This window comes from Heterocephalus glaber, unplaced genomic scaffold (assembly GCF_053883595.1).
Source record: "Heterocephalus glaber isolate CG9 unplaced genomic scaffold, H.glaber_assembly_v1.0 deba00001662, whole genome shotgun sequence".
In the NCBI taxonomy this organism is placed as follows: domain Eukaryota; kingdom Metazoa; phylum Chordata; class Mammalia; order Rodentia; family Bathyergidae; genus Heterocephalus; species Heterocephalus glaber.
This window is the reverse complement of record NW_028258403.1, coordinates 16220304-16245785: the sequence shown is the minus strand read 5'-3', so window position 1 is coordinate 16245785 and position 25482 is coordinate 16220304. Positions and strand designations below refer to the sequence as shown.

Sequence of the window (25482 nt, the reverse complement as noted above, 5' to 3'; positions counted from 1 at the left end):
CAGGCTAATCTTTTTACTATAAAGCCTTCCCAAATCAGCAATATCCCATCAGGAAGGACTATGAAATAAAACCCTTGTCCCACATGCCAATTTACAGTCAGAGATGATTTCAAAGCCAGCATTCTGGTTTGCTATTCATTAATTATGCTGTAGAGCTAGTTTAATCTGAGCTAAGTTCCTTAAACCAGGGAAACTTATATTTCTGTCAATAAAATGACTAAAGCCACCATGTGAAAATAGTGAATGGTTAACAGTTTATGTAAAAACAAGACATGATGCAATTATTTTCCAAAAGCACTGTCTTTATTTATACAGAGTCCTAACCACTTGGGTGGCAGGAGTGGGAGAGGTTCTTCTTTCAATCCAAGGGCCTCCGTAATGTTGGTCTGTTGTTATCAAACGCACAGGCAAGTGGCTTCATGGATTTGGTAAACTATTGACAATGTTTAGTCTCTCTCTGCTAGAGCAACAAGGTGAGCATCAATCTCTGCTTCCGTAAGAATCCTAGAAGGGTAAAAGACCCAACAAGTGTTCATTTCAAACAATTTTATTATGGAGAAGTTCAAACATACAAAAGACAATAACCACTCTAAAAAATACAGCTACTACTCCATCATATTTTGAAGGAATTCCAGACATTACGTCAACTTCATCTATATACAAAAATGTTTACGTCTTTAATAGCAGATCTAGAATTAGGTCAAAACCTTTTAGCTGTAGCAGAGACAGAAAATACTTCAACTGAATAGTATAAAGGCAAGCTACACATGTGTTCTATTTAGTTCCAATGCCAAAATGCTTTTGTGCCCAGTATAACTCCAGTTTCTATGTGCTGAGAGAAAATTCAATGAGAAATTTAATTATAAAAAAAGCCACTCATGGCCGGGGATTTAGCTCAGTGGTTTTGCCACCTGCTGTGCAAGCACAAGGACCCAAGTTCAATCCCTGGTACCAAAAAAAAAAAGCCACTCAGATTTAGAAGTCTATGAAAATAAAATTATAACTAGCTAGAAGGTGCTCCATATTGAGCACGTATTTCCTAAATATTTGTCTTGAAAGTAATCAATTGCTTGGCAAACTTATTGATGGGACCTGTGTCTGATGGATTTCTAAAAAGCAAAAACTGTCACAATGGCATTTGTAGTGTAAGTTGTGATTGTGACAATATTGAGTAGTTTATATAATTTAACAAATGCAAATGAAATTTAGAAGGTCTCAGAAAAAAAAGGAGAATGAACTCCCAAGTTCTTTAGAGAGACCTGTAAATTGTTCCTGCTCTAAACATCTCGCTGCCAGGTGGCTCTGATCTGAATTCAATCATCTGATGCTATACAACTAAGCTACGTATACTCTTTTGTTAATATAAGATGCTGAAACAAAAAGTCACTGTTATTTCACACACAGATTATTATTAAGCTCAGTGGTAAATTTTTCTTTTACTATTCTCTTGTTCCTTGGTGGTTCTTCTGATTTTTATTAGTAAAAAGACCAATAAAAGTGATTAGATGCATTTGTACCCCCAGTGGGTCCCAGCTGCCAGGATGGGACAGTCATGCATGTACCACTGCTGAGTCAAGCTGGTGGGAATACGTTAAGAGAAAGGCAACTTTTCCTAGAGAAATAAAGTTAAGCTTGATTCAAGTGTTTCCCCCTTTAATCTTACGAATTTTTCATATTTGTATCACTTATGTTCAGTAAAAATTCATACTATGTGAAAACTCTTCAAAGTCTAATTAAGCTTGTTTAGCACCTCATTCCATACACAATCAGAATGGTTGTGATTTACAGATACATACTTATAATAGTTAAATGTCTCCCAGCAGTTTCTTGTATCTGTGGATTTAATCCTATTTTTCACTAATCACAAGAACATCCTGGTACTGGTATGCAAACCACCTCATAGGGAGGATTCAATGAACAGATGTAGGTTAAGCAACCAGTATGTGTTTGAATCATGGAAGCCTGGGTTTGGGAATGAGTTCCTTTGAATAAGAACACACAAGCATCAAATATCTGCAATTTAATTAGCTGTTTTCAAAGTTTGGGGTTTCTAAAGATTTCTGGGTAATGGTCTGATGTGTATCAATATTTCATATTGCTCTGCAGAGCCCCACTTAGCCAAGCTCCACCTGAAAAACTGAAAATGACTTTAGGAATTGAATTTCTTTTGGACATAAACCAAAAAGAAGAAAACACTTATGCTTATTTTACTTAACTAAATTTCATGTCACTTCTGGTGTTATATATAAAAGCACTGTGAAATTCGAGAGACACTGGTGTCTGCCTTAAAGAAACTCCAATTAGGTTTGTTTGTTAATGCTGGGGTTTGAACCCACAGCCTTGAGCATGCTATCACGTGTCACTGAGCTATCACCCCAGCCCCCTCCTTAAGTTTTAAAGCAGCTCTTTCAGATGTAGAAGAAAAAAATATAATCATAGTCTCCACCTTTGTAGGCTTAGCAAACTTCTTCAAATACATGGCTGACAATATAACTCACCTGAATTTAGGGTTTTCAACTGTAACTACTCCAACTTCTATTTCTGAGGGTTTGAAATCAATTGAGAGAACAGTAGACAGGCACGTAATTGCAGTCTGAAAAAAGTATGGATGTTAACATTTACTATTTTTCAGAGATTGCAAGGTTTTCTCACCCCAGGCTTATATAAATAACATCTAGGTTAGGGCCAAGGATTTAGCTCAGTGGTGCCACTGCCTGCCTCCCAAGCACAAGGTCCTGAGTTCGATACCCAGTACCAAAAAAATTAATAATAACAACAACATGTAAGATCACCACAAGCTATTCATTTCTGCTCCATGCTTCAGTGACACTGTTACTAACTGCTTAACTTAAATGTGCCAATAGTCAATTACAATAAACTTGTTTCTACTAAGTGAAGGCATAAATTAAAGAGGTACAGAAAACAAAATGTAATTTATATAAAAGTTTACTGCCTTGGGCCGGGGATTTAGCTCAGTGGCACCATGCCTGCCTCACAGGCGCAAGGTTGTGAGTTCGATCCCTGGTACCAAAAAAAAAAAAGGTTTATAGCCTTAATGACCATTATTTGCAAGGCACTATGCTTAAAATCTGGTGTAAAATGGAGAGGAAAACAGTCTGTACCTACAAGCAATTTACAGTAACAATTTAAGAATGTTTTAAGTGGGTTTATATAATATAATTATGAAATACAATTTTAAAAACCTTTAAAAAAACTAAATTTAAACAAGGCATACTATCTCCCAGATGAGAACTTTATATCTTCCCTTACTGTAAGGTAAGACTGCCAGCCAAATATAAAAGTATTTATCATTTATCAGAAGCATGTTGTCAGTCTTCAGAAACTTTCCCTATCACAATAAATAATCCCTGTAAGAACATTGCAGAGGGCCGGGGATTTAGCTCAGTGGTTCTGGCACCTGCCTCGCAAGTGCAAGTTCCTGAGTTCGATCCCTGGTACCAAAAAAAAAAGAACCCCGCAGAAGGCTAGCGCACCCCAGTATACTGCTTCCTCGAGAATCTGTATGTGCCTTTTTTTCCTTTAGGACCATAAGAGCAATATTAATGAGTCAACGTTTTCATTTTTATTATCAGGAAGCTTAAACCTAATAAGTTCTCTCGGCCATAGCAACCATACACATCATATCAACTACACACATATGCCTGGTCTTGTTTCCTATTCTTATTTATATCGTCCTATTTTATGTATTCATTAAACACTGTTTCAAATACATTATGAAATAAGACAGGAATTAAGCAGGGTTCATTTTCTGGTGAGCTGAATGACATCAATTTTACTAGTAAGCTGAAAAGTTTGGATCTTGTAACGTAACTCAGGAATAGGCTTTTTTTTTTTTTTTTTGATACAGGGGCTCAAACTTGGGACCTTGTGCTTGTGAGGCAGGTGGCAGAACCACTGAGCTATATCCCCGGCCCAGGAACAGGTTTTCTATAAAGGTGGTCTAATACTACCAACTATGCAAAGACCTCCATTCTTTTATATAGCAGAAAAAAAATTCCTTTTGGCTTAACTTACTTCCACTGTCTGTTCAAATGTCCAATCAAATTTCTTCTTCACTTTTTTTTCAAGGAAGCTGGTTGACTCAGTTTGTTTCACACCTGCTGCAGTGGCTTTAAACCCACAGTAGTAACCTGCAGGGTCACACTTGTACACCTGAGGGCCTTGTTCTTCATCGATACCAATTAAAATCATACCTGCAAAGAAAGATCCTAAGTAAACAGCTTACAGCTTTAGACAAGACTGCCTTTCTTGGTGGTGTCTCATTAAGTTACTAATCATTATTTTGGCCATTAATTTTAGGATGTTTTGGTTTAAGAAAACTGATAAAATATAGGGTGTTACCATAAATTAGGTAACAGATACATTTCCACTTTGCAAAAAGATGTATTGTAGTTTTAAGAAAGAGTCTGAACAGGAAGCTCAGCCGGTCCCAGCACCCGGAAGGAAGCTCCCCCACTGCCATCCCAAGCTCCTAGGGCAGAGAAGGTGAGTCGCGTGGGTGCCAAAAGCACCCCCCCACCGTAGAAATGAGAAGACACATAAACAAGCCTCAAAAACAGACTTCTGAATCACCTACAGCAACCCCAAAGGGAAACGAGATGGAACACTCTGATACTCAACCACCTTGACTCTCTGAATTGGCAACAAAAGAGAATCTGGGAAAAATGAAATCAGAAATAATTACTCAGATAACAGCAAAGATTCTGCTCATGGTGCAAGACATGATTAATAAATCTAGAGAGGACACAGATAAAAAAATAGAGGAGCTGAGGAATATGATGGAATCCCAACATAGGAAACAAATGGAATCCATAAAACACATACAAACAGATTTCCAAGAGATTAAAAACTCCATTGAAAGTCTGCACAGCAGAATGAACCAATGTGAGGATAGAATTTCAGATATAGAAGATTCCAATTAGTGAGGAGGAAAAGAAAAATTGCAAGGGAACATGAGAAATCAATCCAGCACCTGCTAGACGATGCAAAGAAGAATAACATAAGAGTGATTGGAGTCAATGAAGAAAGAGGAGAGAGTGCACATGATATAAAAAAAACTCTTCACAGAAGTGATGGCAGAAAACTTCCCAAGCAGGGGAAAAGAACTTGACATACAGATAAGTGAGGCATATAGGACTCTAGCTAGCCTTAATCAAAAAAATCTACACATAGGCATATCATAGTTAGGATTCCAGAAATCCAACAGAAAAATAAAATTCTACAAGCAGTGAGAGAAAAGAAACAAATCACATACAAAGGAAAGCCCATCAGAATCACAGCAGACTTCTCAATGCAAACCCTCAAGGCAAGAAGAGCTTGGAGTGACATATTTCAAGCCCTAAAGGAAAACAGCCTCCAACCCAGATTGATGTACCCTGCAAAACTATCTTTCAAAATTGATGGAGAAATAAGATATTTTCATGATAAAGAGCACCTCAGGAACTTCATGAATACCAAACCAGCACTCCAAAAAATTTTAGACAATACCCTAGGAAAAGACAATGAGGATTACAACCCCAGGAAACCCAGCAGAATGAATCCATTGGGCATGACAAATTAAACGCAAAGCAGGAGAATCCAACAAAAAGTCATGACAAGGCTTTTAAAACTTTTGACTTCATCTCCCTAATGAGTGTATAATTCAGTCTTATTATTGTACTGATTAGTATTTTTCTGATTCTAGAGTTGCACACCTTTCCTTGTGCTACACTGGCTATTTATCATCTTATGTCTACATTTTAATTGGGTTGTCTATTAATGAGCTCTAAGAATTCTTTATATATTCTGCTCATAGGTTATATGCATTGTAAATATGGTCTGTTTAAGGACTTTTCATTTTAATGATGTCATTTAAAGTTCTAAATTTTGATGGAATCTCATTTATCAATTTTTTTCTTTTATACATCATGTTTTTTGTATCCTAGGTAGTTCTTGCCTACCTTGAATTCATAAATATTTTCCCTTATACTTTCTGAAAGTTTTATACTTTGAGGCTTTCTTATTTAGGTTCATAGATCCCTTCAAGTTATTTTCATGTATGGAAAAAAAGGCTTGAGGTTAATTTTTTATATATGGATACCAGGTGTTCTAGTGCTGTTTGCTGAAGACACTATCTCTTCCTCGGCTCTTGAATCGAGTTTATATTCTATAAAATGCTAATGTTAAATAATCTTTCAAAACTCAGTGGACCATATATGTGTGGTTCTATTTCTAGATTGTTTTATTCAAATGATCTATATGTCTTTCCTTACACCAACACTGCCTTGATTACTGTAACTTTAGAAGAAGTCTTAAAATTGGTGCTAAACGTCTTCCAACACTGTTTTTGGCTTTTCTGGGTCCTTTGTACTCCTACGTAACTTTAAAATTTTAATATACAATTTTTCATTTATAGCAAGTATACACAGACCTGAATTTTTATATAAACCTTGTGTTTTCTAATCCTGCTAAATTCAAGTACAAGTTCTAGGGGCTCCTAGAGATTTCTTAGTATTTTCTCTGCAGATGATCATTTCATCTACATATAAAGATTTTGCTTCTGCCCTGCCAATCCTATCCTAGTTGTGTCATTTTATTGCTAGACTATTTTGGTGGGAACTATGTTTCAAAGTTAAATGTCAGATAAAGAGTAGGCATATCTGCCCTTGTTCCCCACCTGGAGGAGAGAGCATTGTATCTTCTCCATTCATACAAGGTGTTCTTGCTGGACGTATGGAGTACATGTCTTTAATTTGTTGAGAAGTTTGTGTTCTACTTCTAGTCTCCTGATAGCTTTTACCATGAACATCTGTAGAATTTGGTCCAACACTTTTTCTCCAACTAGTGACAGGATCATATGGCTTTTTCCTTTCCTCTGTTAAAATGATGACTTTTGGGGGTGGATCTTCCAATGCTGAAACAACACTGCCATCCCTATAACAAAACCACTTTCTACATCCTGCCAGATCTGACTTCTAATAGTTTGTTTTGTTAAACAAATTTCTATCTATGTTCATATTTTTTTCTTCTATTATCTTTATCCACAGTTTTAGGATTAGCACAATGTTGAGTTCTTAAAATGAGGGGAGAAGTGTTCCTTTTTTCTGCTTTGTTTGATATAATTTATCAGTTAAAATGTTTATGAGCCTGCTGTTGTCATATAGGTAGGTTTTCAAGCTAGGAATATACTTTCTTTAATAGGTGCTATTCAAATTTTATATTTCCTCCAGAGTTAGTTTCATTAATTTGTCTTCTAAGTTACTTCTTAGAAGTTGTCAAATTTATTTCAAAAAAGATTTTTGTAATATGCTTTCTATATCCTTTAATTTTTTTAATATTTTTGGTACCGGGGATCGAACTTGGGACCTTGTCCTTGCGAGGCAGGTGGTGGAACCACTGAGCTAAATCCCCGGCCCTCTATATCCTTTTAAATTCGGTAAATTTGTGGTAATGTCTCCTAGATCTAAATATTGTAATTTTAAAAATGTATAACTGATATTGTGTAACAGGAAGAAAAGGTCTAAAAGAGCAGGGGAATTGGGAGGGGTAGGGGAAGGGAAAAAAGGGAAAGGAAAAAAATATGAGAAGAGGAAAAAAATGGAAACAAGGTCTTTGCAAATAGGGAAGGGTGGAGGGGGTGAAGGGAGGGCAAGGGAAGGGGAAAAAAAAATAAGAACCAAGAGACTCATGTAATGGTACAAGATCCCAATGATGAATGTAACTGTACTGTATATCTAAAATGTACCAATAAAGTTAATGGGGGGGGGAAGGAAGAGTCTGAACATTAAAAATGTCATCTGCAATTCTAATCCTTGCTAGTACCCAACACGTTTTCCTTTTTTGGGCGGGGAGGGGGGGTACCTAATTCTTATGTTACCTGGTCAAATAAATTTGGAAAACATTTTCATTATCTTTTCTGGAGACAAATAATAAACAGCATAGTAAATGCTCTGAAATGTTCTACTGCCAACCAACCTATTTAATTCAATAACTCTTAAATTTGTTTGAGCAAGGACTGCTTCCCCACCACACACTTTTTTATTTTTATTTTTTGAGACAGGGCCCTGCTGTGCAATTCAGGCTGGCTTTGAATTCATTATGTAGCCCAGGCTGGCCTCGAACTTACTGCGATCCTCCTGCCTCAGCCTCCCAAGTCCTGAGATTACAAGCATGTGCCACCATGCCCAGCTTCCCCCCGCCCCTTTTTTGGTACTGGGGATCAAACTTGGGTCCTTGCGCTTGCACAGCAGGCTGCAAAACCACTGAGCTAAATCCCTGCAGCCCACCCCCCCCTTTTAAATTTAGGAAATACTTTAACTGGGTATGGTGGTGCACACCTGTATCCCAGAACTCAAGAGGCTGGGGCAAGAGGATTGACATGAATTTGAGGCATGAGCTACAGTCTTCAAGGCCAGCCTGAATTACATTAGTGAGTTTCTATCTTTTTGTTTTGTTTTTGGTTTTTTTTTGGTACCAGGGATTGAACTCAGGTCCTTGCACTTGCACAGCAGGCGGCGAAACCACTGAGCTAATTCCCGGGCCCATGAGTTCCTATCTTAAAAAAAAAAAAAATCAAACAAATAAATAAATTAAAAAAGGACTGGGTACGTAGCTCAGGGCAAGGGTCCCCCCCCCCCCATAGTACAAAACCAAAACAAAATGCTTAACACTCTTTGGGAATGGTGCTGCAAAGTCTGTCTCACCTAGGCACTACCTGGCCACCTTTTCAAGGCCAATCTTTGTTATTATTGGTATTGCCCTTCTAGTTAGTCAGCACAAACCAAACCCTGAATTCTGTATAGCTTTGTAACTCTGTTACCACATTATGGATATTAAAATAAACATCACCATCAAACTTCCTACTCAGCAAGATAATGAAGACATGAGTAAGGGCTAATAATGATAATGAAGTATGAGGAATGGCTTACCTACTGCTTACTTACACCTACATCTGAACTTTTCACGGGGGTAACACACAGGTGCTGGGCATCAAACCCAAAGCCTCACACAGCTGGGCAAGTGCTGTACCACTGAGCTATATCCCCAGCCCTTGAGTCTCTTAGTTCTCACTGTGAGATTCAGTACTAGCCAACCACTTTACTCATATGTATAGTTTTTTTTTTTTTAATGGGGGAAAGGTTTATTTGGCTTACAATCTATAGAGGTTTCAGTCCATAATCAGCTGGCTCCCAGGCAGGGTGGCAGAGGGACAGTGTATAGATGTTTTTATAGCATCTACTAGTGAGGAGTTTTCAACTTTATATCGTTAACACTATGAATTATCAGTATCTGCCTTATTAGAATATTATGTGACCCTGGAATTTTCTTTATATTTTAGACTTGATATATACAAAAGAGGAGGCAACACAAAAGAGATAACCCATTTATTGCTTGGGGGAAACAATTTTTTTTGTGTGTGCATGGTACTGAGGATTGAGCCTAGGGCCTTCACAATGAGCTACAGCTCCAGCCAACCTCTGCCCCCAGCTTTTCTAAAATTTTGAGGCAGAGTCTCACTAATTTGCTAAGTTGCCCAGACTGGGCTCTAACTTGCAATCCTCTTGCCTCAGCCTCCCAAAGTGCTGGGATTATAGACACACGCCACTAGTGCCGGGCAACAGATACTTTTTCACTTCAGGGTCTGGCAAGATGAACAGGATTTCACAGATCACAAGGATGTTTTGACTTCAGTTCGACTGGCTTGAGAGACACCTAGGAAAACTTAGTAAAGCACACTTCTGGGCACCTCCAGGTGGGCCACGGGGGAGGGCTGGGGTGGGGCCCCCACCTCTCTGGCTCTTCTCTGTGGTCTGCTTCCTGGCTGGACATGAGGTTAGCAGCTTTCCTCTGCCACAGAGCAGTCACATCATTTTAAGGAGTTTGGGATTTACCCTACAGTCAAAGAGGAATCATTTTTGTACAAGGGAGCAACAATCACAATTTGATTTTAGAATCACTCATGAAGGAATACAGAAGAGAGACGAAGAAGACTGAGAAGGGAGAAAAGAAATGGGCAAATTAGGTAGCAAAATCAGTGAACAATGAAAAAGTGACAGAGCAGATGGAGAAGAGACAGTCTGAGGTAAAATTTGATGACTGGCCAGGTGTGGTAATGCACAACTGTAATGCCAGGTACTCAGAGGGCTGAGGGAGAAGACCACAAGTTTGAAGCCAGCCTGGGCAACTTAATGAGTCTTTGTCTCAAAAAAAAAAAAAAAGTTTTCTGAGCCCCACCCTAAGTTTCTGATTAATAAGCCCTTATAACAGCCTAATAATAAGAGATTTCAATCTTTCAAATCACATATCCCAAACAGAAATATTTTGATAAAAATCTAATAGTACCATGGAAAGCTTAAAGATCATGTCTAGGCCAGGCATGGTGGTGCTTGCCTATAATCTTAGCACTCTGGGAGTCTGAGGCAGGAGGATCACAAGTTGAGTCCAGCCTGGGCCAACTTAGTGAGATCCTATCTCAAAGAGAGATGGGAGGGCAGCTGGGAATGTAGCTTAGTTCGAAGGCCCTGGGTTCAATTCCCAGTGCCACACACAAAAAGATACGTCCAAAGTATTGCTGTGAGACCTACCCTTCAGCCCTGATTTATTATCAAGATTTTCTCACCTTATGTAGTTTCCAAAACATATGTTCAGAATCTGAGTGTTACTTACAAATTTTTATATGTGTTCTCTGAAAAAAATTAGAACTGATCAATTATTTGGGAGATTTTGTAGCATACTTACAACAACCAAGTGGCCTCATTTCGGCATTCTGTGTGTAAACTTGAGAAATATCAGCAATTCTTTTACACAGCATGTCCACAGGAATCTCATAGCCATACTTGTATTTCCAATTAGCTGCTTCATAGCGTGCCCTCTGTACCTGGGATCTGCTGTCGGCTTACAACACAATAAATAAATGAATGAATGAATGAATGAATGAATGAATCAATGCTGATCTCCTCAGAAGAACGAACCTGAAAGCCAGATAAATTTTCCCACCATATAGATCTCTATCTTTATCTCCAGTATGAGTAAAGGAAAGAAGAGGGGCCACTATGGCTTTTTCCTTGGCCAATGAATACTGAGTAACTCAGTAACAAGTTCATAAGAAGGAAAAATTTAAGGAGCTCTCAATACCATATTGCCTTTTTATACTGAGCCCTTCACTATCAGTAGCAGTCAAAGTAGTTTCTAGAAGTGTCTAACTCCCAAAAGAACAAGCTAGTAGGAGAAGAATAATCTTGCTCAATTTTTTAGGCTTGAATTTTCCCTTAATCTCAGAAAATAGAAAACCAAAGTAATTTTTATAATAATTGTCACTCACTTTTAACCAGTGTCATGATTACCATATCTGAAGTGAGATATGACTTAGGTCCCCTTTACTAATAACATCTAAATACAGCATCTACAAGAAGGGCTTAAGTTTCTACAATGGTTGCATGGAGACCTAACTCCATTATACTTGTGATTTTTAAAAGCTTATAATACTCTTAAAATATTGATACCAGCCTTGGAAGACTGTACATGTACATGTAAGGCACTAAAAGGAGCTTTAAAATTAATACATAACTCAACAGTTACTTGAAGAAAACAACGTAAGAACTGTGTACCTAAATAGACATCTAGCTGATTACCTGTCATTCCGGTCATCACACAGCCAATGTTTTCTGTTATCTTGAATAAGTGAGTCACTGTACTGGAATCCAATAATTTATCCTAATGAACAAATCAAATAAAAAATTTAAAAACCTCACAGGTCCCTGGGCAGTTAGAAAAGAAGAATACTATGGAACTATAACAACATATCTAATGGGAGTTAATGGACATATAGTCTTATACTCATTTTACAGTTAAAACCAATTTAAAAAGGACAGGTGTTAGGAGGAAGACTATTTTCCTTTTCTAGCTATGTTTCCAGTGGGCTTACCAAACTTGTCTCAAGGTCCCAGAAGAAACAAACTTAGAAATCCCATTGTACTTATTATAATTATGCCACAAAGTTTAACATGTTACTTCTGTCTGCTCAGCTAAACTGTATGCTGATCTCAATAAATACTCCTTGAATAACTAATAGGAAAGCAGAGTCAAAGCAAGAATAAATATACCTTTAAAAGAACACATGAAAATCTCATGCAGTATATTCTGTAGTAACTATTTAGGCTGCATTACTTACAGGAACTTTCTTCTGTGTGACAATCACTGCACAGTCTTTTCCCCTGACAGCTACTGATGTAAGGCCACCCTGGTTAATAGCCTTAAAAGCATATTCTGCAAAACAAAATGGGCTTTTTAAAAGGTAGAATAATTTATTATAGATTCATCCAGTAGAATAAGAAATAGTCATCAAAAAAAATGAGGTCAGGGCCAGGGATTTAGCTCAGTGGTTCTGGCGCCTGCCTCACAAGTGCAAGGTCCTGAGTTCGATCCTCGGTACCAAAAAACAACAAAAAAATGAGGTCAAACTAACATGGAATGCCATCCCAAGACATGTAACATCAAAGTAATGGAAATGGTAATAACAAATCATAGTTAAACCAACTCCATTTTTTTCCAATTTCATTAGGCTCAAGTCCCAAATTCTCAATAAAGTTGGTATCAATTAGATGTTTTGTCTTTTTTTTTTTTTGACAGAGTCTTGATACATAGTCCAGGCTGGCCTGGACCTTGCTATACAGCACTGGTCAGCCTCAAACTCAGGATCTTCCTGCTTCAGCTTCCTGAATGCTAAAACTACAGGCATGTACCACGGCTACTTTGTTGTTTTAAACATTTGTTCTGGGGTGTTATTTCTAACATGTCTAGTTTTCTTAGGTCAAATTTAGGTGCTCTAAAATTTTTCAGGGCTTAATACTTCTGTTAGCTATTGGTCAATAATCTGACTACATGTGGTTTTAGCTGCTGTTAAGTAATTTTGCATTGATTTTTTTTTGTCCAGTTAAGTTGAATTTTTCTGGATAATGCTTTTTGTAAGTGTCCCATTAGTTCCAACATATGGATCTTTAGTTTATTGATAACAAACTCCAGCTTGTGCTGCCCTAAATCCAACCCATGGGTTTAAGTATTGGGATCAAAATGGCAGCACAGTTTAGGTGACAACTGTCTTTGGGGAAGCCAGGTTACAGGTAAGATTGTAACTTTCTGTGCTACTTACTTACTAGTATTTATATTTAATAAACATATTTTGTAATTAGGAAAAATATTTCCCATTGTAAAAATATAGAAAATATACAATAGTTTAAAAGAAAAACATAATTCTAATCATTATGTGGTATGATAAAAAAATACAGTGAGTGTTTAAATTTTTAATAATTTACTACTACAGTTACACTACCGCAGCTGCCTCGATGTTCTAAATCAATTCACAACCTTTACCTTTCATGGTCATTTTGACTTTGGAGAAGAGACAGAAGGCACATGGTGCCAGAGCCAGTCAATAAAATGGATGAGGATACACTGTGATGTTTTTAGTTGACAGAAATTGCTATAAACATGTGGAATTGATTTAGGACATCAAGGCAGCCCTGAAGACATGAAAGAGGACTTCCAGAACTGCTTCAGAAAGTGTCGAGAATAATGGGATATGTCTAAAGCAAGGAGGAGTATTCTGAGGGGGATTAATGGCAATGTGTCTTTTACTGTAATACATTTTTTTTAAATGTAAACATTCACTGTAGTTTTCATTACACCTTGTACATTTTGACACATAATAGCTTCAAAATTCCACCTGCCTCATCTGTCCAAAAAGCCACAGGGGATGAGGACCAACTGAAGAAGATACTACTTATGAAACCAAAGCATTTTTAAGAATAAGAACTGTAAACTCTTACTGACATGGGCATAGGAAAAGACTTTATGAACAAATCTTCAGTAGCAAGGGAGCTAGGACAAAGAATCAACAACTGGGATCTCATCGTATTAAAAAGCTTCTGTACTACAAGAGAAACTACCAACAGAGCTAAGAGACAACGTACAATGTGGGAAGAAATTTTTAGCAGCTGTACCTCAGACAAAGGTCTATCAAGAATATATAAAGAACTGAAAAAAATCAGACCCCCCAAATTCAAAGACCCAATTCAAAAATGGGCATCTGAAATGAATAGACATTTCTCAGACAAAGAAGTAAAAGCACCAAATAAATATATGAAAAAATGTTCAACATCACTGGTCATTCGAGAAATGCAGATGAAAACAACACTGAGATTCCACCTCACCCCACAAAGAATGGCTGCTATCAAGAAATCAACCAATAACAAATGCTGGGGGTGGGGAGAGAAAGGAACCCTTCTCCATTGTTGGTGGGAGTGCAGACTGGTGCAACCACTGTGGAAATCAGTATGGAGATACCTCAAAGAACCAGGACTACAGGTCTCTTTTTTTTTTGCTACCAGGGATCGAACTCGGGTCCTTTCGCTTGCGTAGCAGGTGGCGAAACCACTGAGCTAAATCCCTGGCCTACAGGTCCCATTTGACCCAGCTATTCCCCTACTGGGTATCTTCCCCCAAAATTAAAAGAATCATACCACAGCGATACATGTGCACCTATGTTTATAGCAGCAGTTTGTAATAGCTAAAGCTTGGAAACAGCCCAAGTGCCCATCAACTGGAAAGCGGATAAAGAAGATGTGGTTTTTTAATAAAATGGAGTACTCAGCCATAAAGAACGAGAAACTAGAGACGTTTATAGCTAAATGGATGCATACTGAGGCCATCCTCTTAAGTGAAATAGGACACATGTGTAAATACCATATAGTTTCTCTAGTGTGAGAAACTGAGTGTAAATAAGGATGAAAGTGATTAAAATGAATAACTGATAATCTGAAATAGGAAAAGGTCCAAAGGTGTAGGGGTGGCAGGAGGGGAAGGGGAAAGGGAAGAAGGGAAAGGAAAAATTATGAGAAAGAAAAAAAAATGGAAACAAAATCTATGTAAATAGGGAAGGGTGGAGGGGTGAAGGGCACAAAGGTAATGGGGAAAAAATAAGAACCAAGATACATCATGTTCAGGTACAAGCACCCAATGATAAATGTAAATGTATTGTATACCTAAAATGTACCAATAAAGATATAAAAAAATAAGAACTGTAATAAGAATTTTTATCAAATATTTCAAAATTACTATATGTCAGAAAAAAGAACAAGACAAAAAAATTCTAGAAAATTCACTTCAATGAAGTAAATTGGACACACATGTTTAAATACCACATTGTTTCTCTGGTGTGAGAAACTGAATGTGGGAATACGGACTGAGATGTATAATGGATGTTAGGAAATGGGAAGAAAGTGCTCAAATGGGAAGGGGAACAAGGGAGGAGGGAGGGAGAAAGGAAGGAAGGAACAAGAAAAAACTGAAAACAGAAGGAAAAAAATGGAAATAGCTTTTGTACATAGGGAGGGGAGGGGGGTTGAGGGGGGAATGGGATAAAATAAAATTTATTTTAAAAAAAGAAAATTCACTTCAAGGAAATCAAATTCAGTTTAGATTTAAATGGCTAATTATAAAACCTAGCTTTTCTCACCCCACTATGTTGTCACAAGTTAACTTCTAAAATACAATTTTTAAACTGCTCAATTCTGATATAGCTAAAAAAGCTTTTAATAGAAAAACTCTCTACAAATTTAAAAACTGTAGCCCCATCCAGGCACAGTAGCCCAAGCCTGTAGGCCCAGGCAGCTAGGAGGCTAGGGTGGGAGGACTGCTTGAGCCCACAGTTTCAGGCCAGCCTGAGCAGCAAAGCAAGACCTTGTCTCAAAAAACCAAAACCAAAACCAAAACAACCTACAAACTCTAGGCAAAACAACTACTTAAAGACACCAGAGTCAGTTTCTACAGGGACAGGGAGCTCCAGGGAGAAGGGAATGCATGGGGCAGATTTCGCACTTTCATTGCTCACAATGCCTGACAGCAGTCAGTGCTAAACTCCACTTCACCTCAGTCTTTTTGGCCTGAAGAACTAGAGAACATTTGGGGTAACCCCAGCTGCTCAAAAGTGAGGGAGAAAGGAAGAGTGCCAGTGTGGGGGTGCCCCTAACTTCTATTTACAAGCACAGATCATATCTCCAGCTAAATTCATAGCCACAAGTTTTCAAGGTAGTTTAGAAGCATTCTAGCTAAGTGAGATTTGAAATGCCAAGCAAGAGAGACTTTGTGGCTTGAATTTAACCAAATTAACTACCTACGCCAACAAAACAAAACAAGTCAACACTCATTGGAGGAATACAATAGAATCCAGACACTTTACAATATAACATATACAAATGTCTGGGATAAAATCTAGAACTACTCAACATAGCAAAAAAGAAAAAAAATCTAAAGTACAAAAATTCACCGAACAGACTTTACGGCAGAATGGAGACAAAAGCAAAGTGACAAAGTGAATCAAACTATTCAATCTTTAGAGAGAAAATAAGACTGAAACAATGAATCTGTGAGTCAGCATCAAAATGGGTAATATATGTGTAACTGGTGTCCTATACAGAGAGGAGGGAATGAAGCAAAAATGTTCTAAATACTACATAGTGAAAGCCCAAAAGGGGTGGGGATGGGAGAGGAGACTACAACTCAAAGAATGTTAACTGAGATAAAAACAATTCATAATGAAAAAAGGACCAATTCATCAAGAAGACATAACAATCACAAATATATTTAACTTAAAAGAGACTCAAAATACATGAAAGAAAAAACGGAAGAAAGAGCTGGCCAATTCCACACAGATGAAGATTTCACACTGCCACTCGGCAACTCTTACAAGGGAGGCAGGGATCTTACACAATCTGAGCCACACTGTCATCCACGCTGGACCTAGTTGATATCTATCCCTAGAACATTACTGGCAACAACTGAAGAACATATTCCTCTCAAGTGCACATGGTATGCTAGGCCATAAAATGGGGATCAGTAAATCTTTAAGTACTGAAATCTTTAAATAATTGATAATTTTAAAACATACTTCTAGGGGCTGGGGATTTTGCTCAGTGGTGCCCCTGCCTGCCTCGCAAGTGCAAGGTCCTGAGTTTGATCCCTGGTACCAAAATAAATAAATACATACATACATACATACATACATATAACACAACATACTTCTAAATGATCTATGGATCACAGAAGAAACTGAAAGGGAAACTTGGAAATATTTTTTTTGAGATGTAAAAATGTATCAATATTTGTAGTATGTAGCGGCAACAGCGTTTAGAATTTTACTTCTGTGGTATACACTCTAAGCGCCCGCATCCCTGCCTCCTGGTATCTACACCTTTGTGTAATTCCCTGCGGTTGAGTGTGGGCAGGACCTATAACCTGTCCTAGCAAACAGAGTATGGCCGAGGTGACAGACTGCTACTTTCCCCGTAATATATGACTTATTCTAGCTTGCAGACACGCTCTTGCTAGCAGACTTACTGTAGAGATTGCCTTGTAGGCTTAATACCGTAAATGGTCTCCTGACAATAGCTAGCAAGAAACTAGGATCCTCAGTTCTACACCACAAGGAAATGAATTCTTCCAACAAACCAAGGAGGGGTTTTTTGTTGTTGGTTTTGTTTTTTCAGGCAGGGTTTTGCTATGTTGTCCATGCTGCCCTTGAACTCATGATCATCCTGCCTCAGTCTCCCAAACGCTGGGATTATAGGTGTATACCACTAAGCCTGGCTCTGCAGTAATTTTTATGTAGCCTTAATTCCTTTAACATGTTCACAATAGGGCTGTAATTCATATGTCTCATTGCTGGGCAGCTTGTACTACTGGTGGTATCAGTGTGACTATCCCATGCATGACTGTACCTACCACGTGCATGACCAGTGGTACAAGCCACCCTATGGGACACTCATGCATGTATGGTGGTCCAAACCAGTGAGAAAGTGTTAATTAGGAAAAGTCTAAAATCAATTACCTAAATTTACAACTTCAGAAGCTACAAAAATGTGTGCCAAATCAAACCTCTCCTCTTAAAAAAAAAAAAGCTAGAAAAGAGCAAAATAAACACAAATCAGAATAATAAAGACCAGAGACAATCAACAAAGTAAAAAGTTGGGTTTTTTAAAATAAACCAACGATTTCATACACTCTGTATAGGGTGCAGTAGACTGGAAAATCCCCTCCCGAAAGCTATCCATCCATGTCTTAATACCCGGAGCCTATGTTACCTTAAATGGCAAAAAGGGGGGAGGGCTTCAGTGGTAACTGAATTATGACTCTTGAGATAAGGGACCTATCTTGGCAGGCCCTAAATGCAATCATCTGTATCCTTCTAAAAGGGAAGCAGAAAGATTGAGTTCAGAATGATGAAGCTACAAGCCAGGGAATGCAGGCAGCTCTAGAAGCAGAACTTCCAAGCAGGAATTGATTCCTAAAACCCCCAGGGGGAGAGCAGCCCTGTCCAGCATCATGATTTCAGCCCAGTAACATGGATTCTGGACTCCAGAACTGGGAGAGAATATATTTTGGGGGGTTTCTGTTTTCAGTTCGTTTGTTTTTGCCAGCATTCCTTGGCTTGTGGCAACATTTGACCCTCATTCCCAACTGTCCCAAAGCACTGAAGCGTAAGCAAGTGTTCACATCTTTTCCCAGATGCCCTCCCTCCCTGGTTCATCTCCTCTGCCCTTCTCACTTGCTGGCATTACTTCTCTGATCTGTGTTCTGTGTATGCCACGCCAGGACTAAATGAGTACAGTGGACCCTTGAGTTACAACAGGAATTTTAGTTTTAACTTACGAACAGTCTTGAGTTATGACCCACATGCTGGCTGCCTGTGCTTCCAGACAATCTTAGACACAGATTTAACCCTTAAAGAGTTCTGGAAGGAACCTTACAACATCCTTTCCTGTGTGGGGTTAACTGAGAAATCTTGGGGCAGTGTCTCTCTAAGGCTACTGAGATCTGCCTGTGTACAGGAGAGACTTTGAAGGCTGTGTAGAGGAGCCTGAGCCTTCACTGACCAACTGGAGCCCTCACAAGTGAACTGAGTTCCCGTAAGTCAAGAGTCCACTGTATCTGCTTATAAAGCCACAAAAGGAAGCTCCTAATAACAAACTTCTTTTGTTTTGTTTTTTTGAGACAGGGTCTCACTCTGTAGTGCAGGCTGGCCTCGAACTCGCAGCACTCCTTCTGCCTCAGTCTCACAAGTGCTGGGATCACAGGCATGCGCTACCACACCCAGATTAATAGGGCCAGGGATTTAGCTCAGTGGCTCTGCCGCCTGCTTCGAAAGCCCAAGGAACTGAGCTCGATCCCCAGTACCCAATAAATAAATAAATAAATAAATAAATAAATAAATAAATAACTTTTGTCAAACAACGACGACAAAAAAACACATTTTATATATGAAAAATGCTTCTCAACGGAGATTGCACCTGTGAATTTGCTAGGATTCATTAAGGGAGTTCTCCTTGTTCTCTTTAGACCAATGCTATCCTCAAGAAATTCTGTGTTGATGGCAATGTTCCTTACATAGTCACCATGGCTGCAAAGCATTTGAGAAGCTGTATTCATCTTTTAAAAAATTTTTTTGTGAGCCAGGGATTTAGCTCAGTGGTTTTGCCGCCTGCTGCACAAGTGCAAGGACCCAAGTTCGATCTCTGGTACCAAAAAAAAAGAAAATTTTTGTGTGCTGAGGACTGAACCAAGGTCCTTACACTTGCTAGACAAGCAGTCTACCACTGAGCTAAATCCCCAGCCCCAGAAGCTACATTCTTTATTTAAAGTTGTTAGTTAAGAATATCATTCCAACTACTCTTCTACCTCTCTGACCTTCCCTTCTCAGCCTCCTTCATGCTTCCATTTCTTCAAGCAGCAACTTAAATGCTGGTATTTGGCAGGATTCTATCACTTCTCCCTAACCCAGGGTGTTTTTACCCCGTATCATAAATTTAGCGGTCACCTATATAATCACTACTAATATCTTGCTCTGGGTCCATACTTGCAAATACCTATTTCTCCTATAGCCATGTGAATAATAGTATTATTACCCAGGCTAGGCTTGAACTTGCGATCCTCCTGCCTCAGCCTCCCAGAGTGCTAGCATTACAGGCCTGTGCTACTACCCAGCTTGCTGTCTTGTTTATGGAGATGTCTTTCCTGCAGTAATCTCTTACTCACTTTGCTACCTTCCCTGCAATTTTCCCCAGCACTTTCCCAACTTTTTTTAAAAATTCATTTACTATATATAACGCTAGGAAAAAACGGCTAACATAAAAGGTACTATGGCAAAAGTTCCAGACAAGCACACGGTATCACACAACGGCTCACAGTGCTGGCAGCTCTGACGATGAGGCTGGCAACTGCAGATTCAGTCCCTTCATGGATACTTGTCAAGTATGACCAGGCACGGACGCATGATTCTGAGGTTCTACTAGGAACACAGCTCAAGACTTTTCCTAGCCATAATTCTGTTAAAATCCTGTAATGACTTTTTTTTTTTTTTTTTTTTTTTGGTACCAGGGATCGAACTCAGGTCCTTCCGCTTGCAAGGCAGGCGGCGGAACCACTGAGCTAAATCCCAGGCCCTACTGTAATGACTTTTTTTGGAGACAAAATCTCATGTAGTTCAGGTTAGCCTTAAACTCATGCCAATCCTCCTGCCTCAGCCTCCCCAATGCTGGGATCACAGGCCATCCATCACCACACCCAACCTTCAAAGACTCCAATTGTTTGTTTTTTTGAGTCAGTGTCTCTCTTTGTAGTTCAGGCTGGCCCTGAACTCACTATGTAGTCCAGGCTGGGCTCGAACTTGCAGCGATCCTCCTGCCTCAGCCTCCTGAGTGCTGGGATTACAGGCATGTGCCACCACACCTGGTATGACTTTTGAGATATAAATATATCCACTCCTCCAAATAAACATAAGCTAGAAAAATAAGAATGAATTGAGGCCAAGGATTTAGCTCAGTGGTTCTGCCGCCTGCCTCACAAGAGCAAGGACTCGAGTTCGATCTCTGGTACCAAAAAAAAAAGAATGAATTGAGAGATCCATATATTCTATAGTTTGGTTATTGAGACACGATGTTTTACTGGGGCAATTTCAATACTACGTGGCTAAAAGCTTTAAGATTTTTTGAATCTTACTGCTTCAGACAAAACTGCTTAGTCTGTCTTTCCCTACGTAATGGGGAAGTGTATAGCTCATTTCATAGTGTTTCTCAGTATTTTGCTTTTTAAGACAGCTATCCTCCAGGAAGTCGGACCATTAGAAATCCTTAGAAAAGAGTAGGGAAAACATGTTTGAAAACACAACACTGTTTGATTCCATTCATTGTAGCTATATATATATTTATTTACATACATATGTACATACACTTAATTTCAAATTGGAGTCAAGAAGGGTGTGAAAAGTTTGGGCTGTGAAACACTGCTTTAAAATGAGAATTATTTTTTTCAATTACAAAGGAGGCAATTAGAGCCAGGTGGTGGCCCATGCCTATAATTTCAGAGGCTTAGGATTACAAATTCAAGGCCAGCCTGGGTTAACTTAATTGAGACCCTTGGTTCAATTCTGAGTCACACACACATACAAACAGGCAAATGGTAAATATAGTCATTCACTGCATAACATTTTGGTCACCAATAAACAGCATAAATGTAATGGACCAAATAAACAACTATGATCCCCTAAGATTGTGTCTCCCAAAGATGTGGTACCGTTTTAGTCTGTGCAAATGTACTCTAGGACGGTTGCACAATGAGATCAACCAGGCACTGATTGTATCCCCACTGTTAAGCAACATATGACTGTACTTCTTAGCTCATTTCTTTGTGAAGCTTCAGACTTCATATACATCAGCCACTTGTATCCTCTGACAGCATCATTTACAGAAACACTTAAGTAGAGCTGTGCACAGTGGTGCACACCTGTAACCTCAGGACTCTGAGAGGCTGAGGCAAGAGGATCACAAGTTCAAGCCTAGCTTGGGCAACTTAGCAAGACTTTGTCTCAAAATAAAAATAAAAAAAGCTGGGGATGTAGCTCATTGTGAAGGTCCTGGATTCAATTCCTAGCATTGGGAAAAAAAAGATAAGAAAGATCTGAGTGTTTACTATATGCTTGTCACTGTTCTAAGTGCTATATGCTGGGTGGATCACCTCTGTTTTACAAGTGCAAGGGCCAGGAACTTAGCTCAGTGGTTTCGCCTCCTGCTGTGCAAGCACAAGGACCTGAGTTCGATCCCCGGTACCAAAAAAAAAAAATAGTTCTCATAGTTGTCATAGAGCTAGAACTCTAACCCAGGAAATCTAACTTCAATACACAATGTTATTTCTATATTTTATTTAGAAACTGTCCTTTCTAATCTGTTTATCCTTATAGGTCCATTTCTTCTGAGCTCCCTATCATGCATGCTTCTTTCTTAGAAGAAACCAGGGAGCCAGACAAGGTGGCAAACGCCTGTAATCCCACTGCTTAGGAGGCTGAGGGAGGAGGACTGCTGTGAGTTGGAGGCCAGCCTGGGCTACACAGTGAGTTCCAAGCCAGTTTGAACTACACAGTGAGACCCAGTCCACACATCTGACAGGCAAATCCAAGTGAATTTCTCTTCTCCTTTACCAGACTTACCCAGCAAAAGATCAGCAAGTAGAAGAGGGGGCCTAAAAGTAGTTGAGATTAATCTGGTCCGCTACAGCCTCAGGCTACCCACTGGTAACTTGAGGAATTCCTGAAACTAGATTTTTTTAAAAAATTATGTATATTTAAGGCATACAACATGATGTTGTTAAATATAAACTAGGTTCCCTAAAATTAACTACCCTCAAAGTGCTGGAGAATGAACACAGGCCTTCATACTTGCTAGGCAAGCGCTCCACCACTGAGCTACATCCCCAACCCTGAAATGAAATTTCAAACCTAGGTGCTCTATAATTTTTAATACACACAAGTGCACACATACAACTTATACACAAGCTAAAAAAATTTTTTTTCAATAGTCATGAGAGGGTATAATTTTTTTTTTTAAAGTCTCACTACTTCTTAGGAGCAAACACTGTCAATGTTTTAAGTTACGTTTATATTTGTGGTTAGCACTGTAACCACATGTATGTATGTACTGGAGATGGAACCCAGGTGCTTGGGCATGCAAAGTAAGAACTCTATTACTAAGTCTTACCCCAACTCCAACATTTATCCTTTGAGTTCCAACTATGGAAGACAATGAACATTCTTTTCCACTAATCTTTCCTTTCCTTGACATGATCCCATTTTTACACTTTTTTTAGTTGTTAATATCAACAACTCACACCTTACAATTTTTAATGCTCTGTCTTGAAAGAACTCTAAAGATCTTAAAGATTATTAGCTTTATAAACTAATAAACAGCATTTACAATATTACATACATATATCCGGATATATATATGGATAGACCCAAAGAAAGGGAAATATTCCATGTCTGTAGAACTGCTTCTTTAAAACACACACATATACACATGCAAAGCCAAAGAATAGGCATTTAATAACACTTAATAATTAATATGTGGCAAATACACTAAGTATTCTATGTACAATGCCTTATTTAATCCTCAAACCTCTTAAGAAGAAATTACTAGCCCAATTTTGCAAACAAAAACTAAGGCAAAGGTCAGCTAACTTGCCCAAGTGGACCTGCGTGAAGCAGAGCTGGGACAGATCACAAACACTTCACTCTACTGCTTGCTCATCCTAAGTATTCTTTCACTTTCTTTTTCTTAACGATGTATAATTAATGTTAGGAATAACAGAAGGAGTGTGTTATTCAACAAAGCAGAGATTAAAAATCACTGTCTGGATATTAAACTTGTTTGGAACTATGTTCTTTTTCAAATCCTATTAAAATGACACTATATTCAATTTTTCTATTCACCAAATCTGGGAAGTATTAAAGGCTATGCTTTATGGCTTGATTCCACAGTACAGTAAATAGAAGCAAGGTATAGGTCAAGTGTGGCTTTTTTCTGTTCACAAATTAACAAGCACAAAGCAGAACACTCAAAGCAGTAGTCTAATATAGAAAAGTCCTTTAAAATGCAGGAATAAAACACTACAAATGAAAAATCATTGAGGCAAGTTACATTTTTCAACTAAGTTAAAAGGGTTACTTACCTAAGTACGTCAATATGACGTTGTTCCTTGCCACATTATGCCCAGTCTATAGTAATACACTGGATCAGTTTCACTATAAGTCATCTTTAAACTTATTTTTAAATTTTACAGGTGAATAGATCCTCATCTACAGACCAATTCTCTACTTATCATTTCCAAACAAGATGATTATATTACTGTTTGCAAAGGCATGGAGGTACTAAACTTAACAAAAAACAAAAAACTATCATGGACCAGATGTAAATCAGCCCCCCCCCCCCCCCAGTTTTTTCAAACAAGGTCTTGTTATGTACCACAGCCTGGCCTCAAATTTGTGATCCTCCTGGTTCAGCCTCCAGAGTACTGGGATCACAGGTGTGCAACACTACACCAGGCTTACATCAGGCTCTTCTGGCACTAAATTCTCTGGCAAGATGTCAAAGTCCGGCTTACAATCATAACCTAAACTTTACTATTTCAATTCAACAAAGTATATGTTTTACCGAACAATTGTTAACTAGTTTATTTCACTACTGCAGTTCTACAGTAAACAGCTAGTACCACTGTACCTCATCTACAATTCAGAACTAGCTTTTGAAAGATGAAGAGTACTCAAACAGCTTAAATGAGGAATGGAGTTTCAAGAGCAGCTCTGTAACTGAGAACCAATCATTCTACTAGTTTTGCAAAGGTGTCTTGGACCCTATAGATATTTGTAAACTGGCACTTTTTCTGTTTGGTTACGTATCTGTCACTCCCATAAGCTGTGTGTTTCAGTAGGGGAGAGGGTGTGTGTACTCCTTAGAACCAGCACAGTGCCTGACAGAGGTCCTGAATGCTGGCCTGGAATTAAGCATAGGTCAAGATGTCCATGCTGCAAACAAAGGAAAGCAGCAAGGAGGCATCTTAGTGGAGGTTAAGGAACCAACTACTCCTTAGGGAAGAGGTTGGGCCTACCCAGGACAAAATGGAACTGAACGGGCCCCCAGGAAGCCAGAGGCAGCAACACAACCGTACCTTCCTTAACTCTCTATTGTGTTCAGAAGGTGCGGCGGTCGCCCTGAGTAGAGCAAGCCTCGCAGCCTTGGCCAAACAGGGGCGGGAACACCATGGGGTTCAACCCAGCCTCGGCCCTTCTCCCTTCCTGCCCGGCCCTGTTGCAGACCCAGGCTAAACTCCGGCCGCGTCTGCTTGCTGCAGGCCGAACCATGACAGGGCAATTCGGGTGGACCACAGACAGACCTGGTTCACTCACCTACTTGGTAGAGCCGACCCTCGGGCGAAAAAATGGTAATGTGGCGGTCAAACCCAGCGCTAGAACCACGGGACATGTTGGTGCACCCACTATTTCAAGCAGGCTCCGGGTCCCTCAGCTGCAGCACCAAGCTTACAGGCACCACCCGGAAGTTGCAGCGACTGCTTCCGGGTCACCGGCCTGGCTACTTCCGCGCTTGC

The 25482-nt window shown here is 39.1% G+C and overlaps 1 protein-coding gene across 2 annotated transcripts; it reads right to left on the bottom strand.

The window, feature by feature from the left end:
* Positions 1-281: 281 nt before the first annotated feature.
* Positions 282-25482, bottom strand: Psma6 (proteasome 20S subunit alpha 6). Of its 2 annotated transcripts, XM_004867557.4 has the most exons (7): positions 25283-25482; positions 12170-12264; positions 11631-11712; positions 10738-10893; positions 4036-4214; positions 2499-2593; positions 282-504 (listed from the first exon to the last, which is right to left on the bottom strand). In XM_004867557.4, the coding sequence occupies exons 1-7, from the start codon at positions 25356-25358 to the stop codon at positions 447-449; spliced, it is 741 nt and encodes a 246-aa protein (XP_004867614.1). In that variant the 5' UTR covers positions 25359-25482; the 3' UTR covers positions 282-446. The 2 variants fall into 2 exon arrangements, with proteins under 2 accessions (XP_004867614.1, XP_021102292.1); XM_021246633.2 differs by lacking the exon at positions 2499-2593.

Excerpts from the sequence above, each read along its gene's own strand:
- Psma6 (XM_004867557.4), bottom strand. The coding sequence starts at position 25,358 with ATGTCCCGTGGTTCTAGCGCTGGGTTTGACCGCCACATTACCATTTTT. Across the intron at positions 10,894-11,630 it reads TGTGATGACCGGAATGACAG|CCGACAGCAGATCCCAGGTA; the intron begins GTAATCAGCTAG and ends TTGTGTTGTAAG. Across the intron at positions 4,215-10,737 it reads AATGAGGCCACTTGGTTGTT|GTATGATTTTAATTGGTATC; the intron begins GTAAGTATGCTA and ends CTTTCTTTGCAG.